Source organism: Amblyraja radiata, chromosome 3 (assembly GCF_010909765.2).
Source record: "Amblyraja radiata isolate CabotCenter1 chromosome 3, sAmbRad1.1.pri, whole genome shotgun sequence".
In the NCBI taxonomy this organism is placed as follows: Eukaryota; Metazoa; Chordata; class Chondrichthyes; order Rajiformes; family Rajidae; genus Amblyraja; species Amblyraja radiata.
In genome coordinates, this window is record NC_045958.1 from 112058472 (window position 1) to 112071555 (window position 13084).

The following is a 13084-nucleotide window of genomic DNA, read 5'->3' on the forward strand; positions in this document are numbered from 1 at the left end:
TTTCATACATTATAATGAAGCACTCTTAATCAGTTTCTGCTGATTTGCCATTAACTGCGACATTATTATTAAAATCAATATATCTTTCCAACTTTCTCTACTCATATTACATGAATCACTTGGTGTATCAATGGTATGCCTTCCGCTGTAACGATATGCATTTATCTTCCCTCTTTCTGCTTTAGCCCCAACGGAGCTCCTTGGTTCCATGGAGCTCCATGGTGCTTCCTGATATTCTGACCACAATGTGGTCCAGGCACTTTCATTGTATTTGCAAACACAGATACTCGATACAATACGATACGATATGATAGAACTTTCTTTATCCCAGGAAGGAAATTGATCTGCCAACAGTCATAAAACACAAAATACATGAAACATGAAATTAAAGTGACGAGTGGAAAGGATTGGGGACGTGCAAAGATTGGGGAGGTGAGGGGGGGGGGGGGGGGCGGAGGGGAGTCAGTCTACCCCACTATAGAAGGGGGAGGAGTTGTACAGTTTGATAGCCACAGGGAAGAAGGATCTCCTGTGGCGTTCTGTCCTGCATCTTGGTGGAACCAGTCTGTTGCTGAAGGTGCTCCTCAGGTTGACCAGTGTGTCATGGAGGGGGTGAGCTGTATTGTCCAGGATGCTCTGCGGTTTGAGGAGCATCCTCCCCTCCAAGACCAACCTCACCATGAATCCAACTCCGCACCCAGGACAGAGCCAGCCTTCCTGATGAGTTGAATTCTTGGTAGATTGAGTATCAATGTGAGTATATACAGTACACTCACCTCAAATTCTAAAATGATCCTTTCATTACAATTTGTGAAGTCCTTTGCTAGTGGTCAATGTCACTTCTATTCTGATACCAGTCTTGTGGCTGAGTTAATATTTAGGAATTTTCAGCTCTACCTGTAAGAAATAAAAGAGAAAAGAGGATCCATTTCGAGGGTCGAGAGTGTTTTATTGTCATATGTCCCGAAACGGAACAATTAAATTCTTACTTCCAGCAGCAATACACCACAGTGCCCAATAGATGGTATAATTAACAACCAAAAAAAGAAGTTCAATTAAAAAAAACCAATGCAAAATAGTACATTTAAGGTCATAAGAAATAGTAGAATAGGCCATTTGGCCCATCAGGTTTACTCCGCCATTCAATCATGGCTGATCTATCTCTCCCTCCTAACCCCATTCTCCTGCCTTCTCCCCATAACCTCAGACCCCTGTAGTAATCCATTTCTCTAATGGGCCTGCCTCACTTACGCGACTTTTTCGGCGACTGCCGGCACCCGTCATAGGCCGTTACAAGTCGGCAAAATTTTTCAACATGTTGAAAATCCAGTGGCGACCAGAGCAAGGTACGACTCTTTGGACGAATACTCACGACCATATAGGTTTTACCCCGCGACATGTCGCCAGGGTGTCGCCAGTATGGTCGCGAGTAGTCTCCTCAGTTGACCAAAGCGTCTTTCTGGTCGCCTCTGAATTTTCAACATGTTAACATTTTTTGTCGACCTGCAACGACCCATGGCGGGTGCCGGCAGTTGCCAAAAAAAGTCACGTAAGTGGGACAGGCCCATAAGAAGTTGCAGTTAAAAATATATATTAATCTTACAATGAGGTTTACTTGTGACATGTGAAGAAAGCAGATCGCGATGAATGGGGAAGTGGCTTTGATGCGATGGTGTACTCTCCGGAGTTTGAGGAGAGTGTGAACCAATGTAATGTTTCACTTTACATTGATGTGGATACAGGTCCTGGCTGGCTTGTATAACCCTGGAGATGGCCACATTGATCCTTATTCTCTCACCATGGCTCTGGCGGCTGGAGCACGATTGTATGGGGCTGAGCTGTACTATCCTGCGGAGGTCACTGGTCTTTCACCGAGATCTGATGGGACATGGGATGTGGAAACAGCAAATGGAGCCATTCGTGCGAAGCGCATTGTGAACTGTGCAGGTACGGCATTATCTTCACCTTAAAGCGTTAATCCAATCTTGTTTCATACAGACTGCGTGTGTAGGAAGGAACTGCATATTTTAATTTAATATTCATTGGGCAACCTACCAACTGACATTATGAATATTAGCTTCTCTAATTTCAAGTAACCCTTGCATAGGTGGTGTTTCGGGTCCAGTCTCTTCTTCAAAAAATGGGCCCCGATTCAAAACGTCACTTACCCCTGGTCTCCAGAGATGCTGCCCGACCCACTGAGTTACACCAGCATTTTGTGTTTTCCTTTGGAGATCATATATTTAGGTACTGCTTTAGCAATGTACAGATTTCTTAGAAATACAGATAATCAATTTGTTGTGCATTAAGATGACCTGCAATGCAAGTGTATCCAGGTATTTCTGTGCGCATTGTTTGTCGAATTTCTCCTGGTGGTCCTGGTTCACCTCTTTGGAAAGAAGATGAACCTGTAGCTGCATTCTTGTTTGTAAGTGAGGCGATGCAATGCAAATAAAATCCCTACCTCCCCCTTTGGAGGTCCAACGCTTGATCCTTGTCCACATTTCCAAGGTGTTTCTCACAATTGCTCTCCAGTCAAACTCTCACGCTTTGGACGTTGTCAACTATCCTGATCCAACCTTCTAAATCTCAGTAGAGAATTCCTTGACGTGTTTCCCTTTTTTGATTAGTTTACTTCAATGTTACATGTGCCGAGGTACAGTGAAAAGCTTGTTGTTGCGTGCTAACCAGTCAGTGGGAAGACAATACATGATTACAATCGAGCCGTCCACAGTGTACAGATACATGATCTGCTGTTGGTGCGGAGGTTCAAAAGAGTGGAGCAATTATAATGCGTGATTGCAGATTCACTTCTGGGACCAGCACACAGAGTCACCCAGCTTGGGCTCCATCTTCGTTTGACATGTCTTTCCCTTTCAACCACATTCCCCAATTCGAAATGAGTATTTCTCCTCTGTATTTACCGAGGAGAAAGACAGTAGGACGGCGGAAATTGGAACAGTCGCTGGAAGTGGCCGGAGAGCAGTCATGGTTACTGTTGAAGAAGTACCATAGGTACTGTCGTGTATGAAGGTAGACAAATCTCCAGGGCCTGATCGGATATATTCGAGGACATTGTGGGAAACTAGAGAGGAAATTGCGGGAGCACTGGTTGAAATTTACGAGTCGTCCTTAAATACAGGAGAGGTGCCGGAAGACTGGAGTGTGGCAAATGTTGTGCCTCTTTTCAAGAAGGGCTGCAGGGAAAATGCTGGGAACTATAGGCTGGCAAGCTTAACATCTGTAGTTGGTAAGTTACTGGAGTGTATTCTGAGGGATAGGATATACAGGCATTTGGATGGGCAAGGGCTGATTAAGGACAGTCAGCATTGTTTTTGTACATGGGAGGTCGTGTCTCAAAAATCTGATTGATTTTTTTGAAGATGTGAGCAAAAAGGTTGATGAAGGAGGAGCTTCATGGATTTCAGTCGGGCGTTCGACAAGGTTCCGCATGGTAGGCTGCTCTGGAAGGTTAGATCACATGGGAGCCAACGAGAGATAGCTGAATGGATAGCAAATTGGTTCCATGGAAGGAAGCAGAGGGTGATGGTGGAAGGTTGCTTCTTGGATTGGAGGCCTGTGACTAGTGGTGTGCCTCAGGGCTCGGTTCTGGGCCCGTTACTGTTTGTCATCTACATCAATGATCTGGATGAGAACATACAGGGCAGGATTAGCAAGTTTGCTGATGATACAAAAGTGAGTGGTTTTGCAGATAGTGAAGATGGTTGTGAACGATTGCAGCAGGATCTGGATCAATTGGCCAGGTGGGTGGAGGAATGGTTGATGGAATTTAATACAGGGAAGTGTGAGGTGTTGCATTTTGGGACGTCGAACAAGGGCAATCGGTAAATGGGAACAGTAAATGATAGGCCTCTGGGGAGTGTTGTACAGCAGAGGGATCTAGGAGTGCAGGTGCATGGTTCCTTGAAGGTCGAGTCGCAGGTGGATAAGGTGGCCAAAAAGGCTTTTGGCACTTTGGCCTTCATCAGTCAGAGTATTGAGTATAGAAGTTGGGAGGTCATGTTGCAGTTGTATAAGACGTTGGTGAGACCGCATTTAGACTATTGTGTTCAGTTCTGGCCATCATGTTACAGGAAAGATATTGTCAAGCAAGAACGGGTTCAGAAAGATTTACGAGGATGTTGCCAGGACCAGAGGGTGTGAGCTATAGGGAGAGGTTGAGTAGGCTAGGTCTCTATTCCATGGAGCACAGGAATATAAGGGGAGATCTTTTAGAGGTGTATACGATCATGGGAGGAATAGATTGGGCAGATGCACAGAGTCTTTTGCCCAGAGTAGGGGAATTGAGGACCAGAGAACATGCAGTGGGTTCACGGTGAAGGGGGAAAGATTTAATAGGAATCCGAGGGGTAACCTTTTCACACACTAAGTGGGTGTATGGAACAAGCTGCCAGAGGAGGTAGTTGAGGCTGGGACTAGCCCATTGTTTAAGAAACAGTTAGCCAGGCACATGGATAGGACAGGTTTGGAGGGATATGGACCAATCGCAGGCAAGTGGGACTAGTGCAGCTGGGACATTGTTGGCCAGTGTGGGCGAGTTGGGCCGAAGGTCCTGTTTCCACACTGTATCACTCTCTGACTCTATGACTCCTGCCTTCTCCCCATAACCCCTTTCCCCATTACTAATCAAGAATCTGTCAATCTCTGCCATAAAAATATCCCTTGACTTGGCCTCCACAGTCGATGGTGGCAATGAATCCTACAGATTCACCACCCTCTGACTAAAAAAATTCCTCCTCATCTCCTTTCTAAAGCTACTTCCTTTTATTCTGAAGCTATGGCCTCTGGTCCGAGACTTTCCCCATGTAATTATCACATTTCCCCAGGCACATAGACAAGAAAGATTTGGAAGGTAATTGGCCAAATGCAGGCAAATTAGAATGAGTTAATTTATAAACCCTGGTCAGCATGGACGTGTGGCGTGAAGGGCCTGCTTCCGTGACCACGATGTAGTCATCTAAATTTTAGTGCCTAAAATTGCAATAAGAAGGACCAAGAAGATACTGTTTTAAAGATCATTAGATTCCTGTTTGAATGAACTGTGCTTTAAGTTACACAATATATGTAGTGACCCCGGCCATAAATGGCCAAAACACTTTGGAACAAATTTGTAGCTTTGAAATAGGATAGCTTTGAAATAGGAATGAAAAATTGACTTCCTCGGTCACTGCAAAGTAAATGGGCCTTGTGACTTTATTATCATTGACATCAAGAAGGAGACAGAATGTTTTTTGATGCTGCAGTAAATATTTGTTCTGTACAGTTTGCATCTCTGTGACACACGTTCGCAAATAAGGTTGAAGAGACAGTTTTCTTAAACGCTGCTCTAATTTATGCCAATGGTCCACGAAAGGTCAGATTAACTGTGTTATTGTTTCTTGACCAGGAAACCCGAAGGACATTTTTTTAAAACTACTGTGGATGGACACAAAGTGTTGGAGTAACCCTTCAGTCTGAAGAAGGGTCCTGACCTGAAATGTGGCCCTTCCTTTTTCTCCAGAAATTTTGCCTGACCCACTGTGTTACTCCAGCACTTTAAGTCTATCTAAACCAGCGTCTGCAGTTATTTGTTTCTTGATTATAACGCTGTTCTGTGCAAGTTCCTGTTGGCAGTAGCAAGCCAGTTGACAAACGAAACATCAAATCCCCAGCATCGACTCTGTGCCATACAAACTTCTCTTGATGACAGTCAGAAATACAGAATATACTTATAAGATGCTTCACATAGTTATGAAGAAATTCTTTTCGAAGTGAATCTGAGCATTTAATGATGCATGCAGCATTAAAGTCAAGGTTCAGGAGTGAACTTGCTGTCACATGCCTGAAATTGGAGGGAAAGATGTTTTGTGTATGAGAATGGATGGCAACAACATTGATGAAGTTGCAATCCTGGGTGTAGCTTAAAATAGGGTGCAGTTGCTATTCTGCAGCTTGAAATAGAACTCCAGCCAACATCCATAATAGACGGCATTTGTTAGGAAAAGCATATTGTAAATTAAATAGGTAATGGTACACAAAATGTAAAAACATATTCACTTGTTTAGACTCAGAAAGGGAGAGAGCAGCTTACTAAAGTTTGCAAACTAACATCAAGTATGCAGGAAGATTGGTCATTAAATCATATTTTCATTAAAAATCTGACCTGTCCTTTGACCACGACCAAAAGCAAATGGTCACCATTCAAATGCTATGTTTGTTGTTGTGACTGTGTGGGCTTCTGGTTTCCTCTCTCACATCTCAAAGACGTGTGAACATTTTGGTTAGTTGGACTCAGTAAGTTGTCTCTAGTGTGTAGGGAATAGACAAGAATGTGGGATAAATATCATCTGTCCATTCCCTCCACATTACCTGACTCACTGAGTTCCTCCAGCACTTTGTGTCAGAGAGTCATAGAGTGATACAGCGTGGAAACAGGCCCTTCGGCCCAACTTGCCCACACTGGCCAACAATTCCCAGCTACACTCGTCCCACCTGCCCACATTTGGTCCATATCCCTTCAAATCTGTCCTATCCATCTACCTGCCTAACTGTTTCTTAAATGTTGTGATAGTCTCTGCCTCAACTACCTCCTTTGGCAGCTTGTTCCATACACCCACCACCCATTGTGTGAAAAAGTTACCCCTCAGCTTTATATTAAATATTTCCCCCTTCACCTTAAACCTATGTCATCTGCTCCTCGATTTCCCTACTCTGGGCAAGAGACTGCATCTACCCGATCTATTCCTCTCATGATTTTATACCTCTATAAGATCACCTCCTCATCCTCCTGCGCTCCAAGGAATAGAGACCCAGCCTAGTCAACCTCTCCCTATAGCTCACACCCTCTGGCAACATCTTTGTAAATCTTTTCTGTGCCCTTTCCACCTTTCCTATAACATTGGTTTCAGATATAAAATGGGATTAGTATAGATGGGCAGAAAGATGAGCAAGGACATGGTGGGCTGAGGAAGTGGCTTCTGTGCTGCACAGATCCAGGAGTCTAAATGACGAGAAGGTATTCCCTTTCATGGGAGTGCCAAGAATCAAAGGGCCCGGTCTCAGAATAAGCTGAGGCTTAGTTGCCAATGCTTTCACAACCGAATTAGAACATTTAATGGGGGTTCAAATCGCACGCTGCAGGCTTGAGGACGGAAGTGCAAGGATGATGCATTGTTAGAGGTGCAGCTTTTCGGACAAAATAATTCGCAAAGCCCTGTCTGCTCACTCAAGTGGCCATAAAAGATCCCACGGTCAGAGTTAAAAGCGGTTGTCTTGACCAATGTTTGCCTCCAAGCTCAAAGGTCTGGATAGAGTCAATGTGGAGAGGAGGGTGTTTCCACGAATGGGACTCGAAATAAAAGGACATGCCATTGGAGAAGAGATGAGGAGGAATTATTTTAGTCAGAGGGCGGTGAATCTGCAGAATTCATTGCCACAGATGTCAGTGGAGGACAAATCAATGAATATTTTTAAGGCGGAGATTGTCAGATTCTTGATTAGTATGGGTGTCAGGGGTTATGGAGAGAAGGCAGGAAAATGGGGTTGAGAGGAATAGATAGGTCAGCCATGATTGAATGGTGGAGTAGTGTTGATGGGCCAAATGGCCTCATTCCTCTCCTATAACTTATGAACATAATCAACGTTACTAAAGAACTGATCTGATCATTATCAAATGGGAGATCGACACAAGAAGCTGGAGTAACTCAGCAGGACAGGCAGCATCTCTGGAGAGAAGGAATGGTGACGTGTTGGGTCGAGACCCTTCTTCAGACCCGAAACATCACCCATTCCTTCTCTCCAGAGATGCTGCCTGTCCCGCTGAGTTACTCCAGCTTTTTGTGTCTATCTTCAGTTTAAACCAGCATCTGCAGTTCCTACCCACACATCTTCTTCTTCTTCTTGCGTATGGCGTGCACAGCCTAAAGTTGTCGGACAACTTGTTCTATTTGATCTGATTTGATTGTGCACGCCGGGTTGATTGCATTTGTCGAATACAGGGCGGACCACGTGAAGGTTGCAATCTCCCACCCCCTTCCCACACATTATCAAATGGGACTGTCTGTGCACAATTTGGTTGTTATCCTTCTTACTTTAAGGTTGTGATTGTACTTAAAATTACTTAATTGAACATAAAACAACTTGGTCATGCTAGATCAAGGAAAGATGTTATATCTATACATGTCTCTCTTTTCTACCATGCTGAAGAGAGTGTATCACTGCTTTCTTTGATAAGCTGAAGTATAATATTATATTGCTGTTACTAAAATTGTTGCAACGTGCAATTTATTGGTTACTTATTTATTGCCTTCAAATCCTTGAATATGTTCACACTCACTCTTCGTCTGGCAGTGCAAGAACATGCCAGCTGTTGTTTCTGCAATGTGCTGGTGCAGGCTATCTGGAAGATGCTGAATAAGCTTCTTCCTTTTTTAAACTATCCATGCAAGCCGCTATCAGTGTACACGCGAGGGTCTGCAGTCTGCTGGGCAGTTTTATTTCTTCTCCGTTGATCGACTCCAATTACAGTCCCTTGAAAGTATTGGTGTTTTCATCCCATCAGCTACAGAGAGGGGTTGGAAAGGCTAGGGGTTTATTTCTTGGAGTACAGGAGACTGAGGGGTGATATTACAGTCATAGAGTCATCCAGCGTGGAAACAGGCCCTTCAGCCCAACTTGCCCACACCGACCAACATGTGCCATATACACTAGACCCACCTGCCTGCATTTGACCCATGTCCCTCTAAACCTATTCTATCCATGTACCTGTCTAAATGTTTCTTAAACATTGCAATAGTCCCTGCCTCAACTACCTCCTCTGGAAGCTCGTTCCATATACCCACTACCCTTTGTGTAAAAAAGTTACCTATTAAATCTTTCCCCCCTCACCGTAAATCTATGTTCCCTCGTTCTTGATTCCCTTACGCTGGGCAAGTGATTCTGTGTGTCTGTCTACCCGATCTATTCCTCTCATGGTTTTGTACCCCTATAAGATCGCCATTCATCCTCCTGTGCCCCAAGGAATAGAGTCACAACCTGCTCAACCTCTCAAGCGCTGGATCTTCCTTTCTGGCCCTGCTGTCCACTGGACCTTTCCAGTGGAAACCCAAGAGAAGCTCAAAACAAAGTGTGGGGGTGAATTTTTTTGTGTGTGCATATTATCTATGCAGATTGTGCTAGTGGGCCATTATGCTGCTGCCAGCACGGATTTCATTGTTCCGCTGCCTGTGCACGTGGCAATTAAACACTTGGTAAATGAGTGCAGTCCAAAGTCGCACTGAAAGCCAAGTTCTTGCTTGGCACCAAGATTTCATCGTACCTCTACATCAACGTACTCCTCCTGCAAATGACAATCAACTTGACTGGACCTGACCGCTCTCAGTCTGCCTTGGTTGTCATCTGTCAATATTACTCTGTTTACAAACTGCAGTGGACATCGGTTCACTGCTGTTTTTATTTGCCAGGGCAAAGGACTTTGGTATTTTATACAAAGGAAGGAATCCAAACAGCAGTTCTTCATTTTTCAGTGCGTTTGCTTCCTTGAGAATATATCGTCTCGAGTAGAGACTTAGATTTGTACAGCTTATGAACATTTCCATGTAGACCATTGTACTTTTCAATACTAAGTTGATTTTCCTGCAGAGTTGATTTTATTATTACATGTACCAGGATAAAAAGCATTTGTTGCAAGCTAACCAGTCACCAGAAGGACTATACATGATTACAACTGAGCCGTCCACCATGTACAGATACATGATAAAAGGAATAGTGCAAGATAAAGTCTAGTCAAGTCTGATTAAAGTTAGGTTGAGGGTCTCCAATGAGACAGATCGTAGCTCAGGACCGCTCTCTAGTTGTTGATTGGATGGTTCAGTCGCCTGATAACAGCTGGAAAGAGACTGTACCTGAATCTGGAGGTGTGCGTTTTCAAACTTCTAAATACCTCTTGCCTGATGAGACTAGGGTGTAAGACTCGCCCTTGATTATGCCACTGGCCTTGCCGAAGCAGCGTGAAGTGTAAAAGGGAGAATGGTTTGTGTGATGGTCTGCGATTCCTTGCGGTCTTGGATGGAGCTGTTCCCAAGCCATGCTGTGATGCATCCCGATAAAATGCTTCCTATGGCACGGTGCAGGAGTTGGCGGGAGTTGTTGGGGCCATGCCGAATTTCCTAAGCCTTCTAAGGAAGTAGAGGCATTGGCGTGCCTTCAAATGGGGCGTATTAGTTTAGTTTAGTGCAGTGGTACAGCATGGAAACATGCCCTTGGACCCACTAAGTCCACATCAATTCATGTGAGCACCAATTCTATGCAATCTCGCTTTCATGTCCACTCCATACGCACTCAGGGCAATTTCTGCCTCTCAACTTCCACCTACGAAAACAGGCAAAGGTAACTCATGTTCTAAGATAAATATGTGAAACGCGATCCCCTCCCATCACTTCTCAGGCTAGGTAACAGAACACCACCACAGCTATCAGACACTGGAATCTTTACTTCGGTATGTCAGACCCCATGATATTTATACACACTGTGCCTCATAATATTTTCGACCAGCTGTGTAAATATATTTTTGACTGATGTATCAGCTACTCACGGGCATCAAGTAGCACATTAACTAGTCTGATTATCCTGTAAAATAATAGTGTAGAGAACGCCCCATGGAAGCTTTCAGGGTCACTGGTATTCATCTACAACATGCAGCACAGGCTCAGCTTTCCTGACAAACTGAATCCCAACCTATTTCAGAAAGCAACATATAATGTGGGGGATGTGGGTGAATTTTTTCACACTGAGGGTGCTTGGAATCTAAAAAACACTGATGGGTGGTTAGTTAAGGCAGGTGGACTTAGTGAAACATATAAGATTAATATAAGATTATTAAGGGTTTGGACACGCTAGAGGCAGGAAATATGTTCCCGATGTTGGGGGAGTCCAGAACCAGGGGCCACAGTTTAAGAATAAGGAGTAAGCCATTTAGAACAGAGACGAGGAAACACTTTTTCTCACAGAGAGTGGTGAGTCTGTGGAATTCTCTGCAGGTTCTCTGGATACTTTCAAGGGAGAGCTAGACAGGGCTCTTAAAGATAGCGGAGTCAGGGGATATGGGGAGAAGGCAGGAACGGGGTACTGATTGGGGATGATCAGCTGTACGAGTAACAATTATTTTCATCACAAGTATTTTTTCACTCGTGGACATTTTTTGCAAGGATGAAAAACGTGATGAGTTTACCGGATGTCTCGAGTACCTACCGTTAGCATTACGAGCCGTTACGAGACATCCACGAACTCCTACAGTCCCGCTACGGACATTCTCCGAGTTCGGATCAGGGGATCAGGGGAAAACCCGGGAGAACTCTTGAATTACCTCGTACAGTGGGACAGGGGCTTAAGGTCGCTTCCAATCCGTTTGCTCCTTGAGAGTATCTCAGGCATTTCAAATTGATCTTGAGTAGGAATTTAATTATCTATTGAACAGATCTTCATGAAAAGAGAGGGTGAGTGGGAGTGGAAGTAGTAGTATGGTTGATTCAAAGTGTGATTATAACTTTAGTGAGTGAGGATATAAAAAAGGAAAAAAAAGCTTTGAATAAAAGGCCATGCAAAAGTAGAAAGAATGGTGCTGGTTCAAGAAACAAGAAGTGATACACATAAGATCAAAAGAAGATGGGTACATGGTAATATTTTTGCACATTAAAAACACGGAACTGCAGATGCTGGCATATTAAGGACACAAAATGCTGGAGTAACTCAGCGGGTCAGGCAGCATCCCCGAACAACGTGGACAGGTGACGTTTCGGGTCAGAACACTTCTACAGAAAATGGCTTCCGATCTCAAACGTCACCTGTCCATGTTCTCCAGAGATGCTGCCTGACCCAGAGTTACTCCAGCACTTTGTGTCTTCTTTTGTGAACCAGCATCTGCAGTTCCTTGTTGCAACACATTGCTGATGTGAATGCGGGTTTGTTTGGATACTAAGACAGAGTTTCTATTTCCTCTGCTTTTGCTGTAGGATTTTGGGCCCGTGAAGTTGGAAAGATGATTGGGTTGGATCACCCCCTTGTCCCCGTCCACCATCAGTACGTGATCACGTCAACAGTTCCAGAGGTGAAATCACTGAAACAAGAGCTTCCCGTTCTCCGTGACTTGGAGGGCTCGTACTATCTGCGCCAGGAACGCGATGGTCTTCTATTTGGTCCCTATGAAGATAAGGAGAAGATGAAGATACAGGAGTCTTGGTTAAAGGATGGTGTCCCAACAGGTAAAAGAGCATGTTATAGTTTGACTTAATAGTATCAGCTACACACTATATTACATACAAACATACAAACAAACATACACGCTATATTACACACAAACATACAATATTACATACATGAGGTGGCAGTGGAGGCCAATTCTCTGGATGCTTTCAAGAGAGAGTTAGATAGAGCTCTTAAAGATAGCGGAGTCAAGGGATATGGGGAGAGGGCAGGAACGGGGTACTGATTGTGGATGATCAGCCATGATCACATTGAATGGCGGTGCTGGCTCGAGTGGCCTTCTTCTGCACCTATTGTCTATAGTCAAACATTGAAGGAGAAAAAGCACGCTCATAACAGGTGTACAGTGGTGCAGCTGGTAGACCTGCTGCCTCACACCCACAGAGACTTGGGTTGGATCCTGACCTCGGGTGCTGTCTGCATGGAGTTTGCACGTTTTCACTGTTACCATGTGGGTTTCGTCCGGGTGCTCCAGTTTCCTCCCACATCCCAAAGCGGTGGCTAATTGGCTGCTGTAAATTGCCCCTGGCATGCAGGGAATGGATGCGATAATGGGATAACATAGAACTAGTGTGAACGTCGATCGATGGTTGGCATGGGCGGAAGGGCCTGTTTCCATGTTATATACATTCAAGTATGAAAAAGCACACCTCCAGATTGAGGGACAGTTTCTTCCCAGCTGTTATCTTTAATCAGACTTTACTGGACTTTATCTTGCACTAAACATAATTCTCTGTATCCTGTAGTGCAAGATAAAGTCTGATTAAAGAGTTGAGTTGAGTTTATTGTCACGTGCAAAGAGGTACAGTGAAAACAATTTTTCGTT

General features: G+C 44.2%; 1 protein-coding gene across 1 annotated transcript in view; it reads left to right on the top strand.

Moving 5' to 3' along the window:
* Positions 1 to 13084, top strand: part of dmgdh (dimethylglycine dehydrogenase) — a 77895-nt gene that overhangs the window by 16932 nt on the left and 47879 nt on the right. Inside the window, exons 5-6 of the mRNA XM_033018598.1 lie at positions 1743 to 1947; positions 12009 to 12257. Of these exons, the coding sequence (XP_032874489.1) occupies positions 1743 to 1947; positions 12009 to 12257 (454 nt within the window). The remainder of the gene's footprint in view (positions 1 to 1742; positions 1948 to 12008; positions 12258 to 13084) is intronic.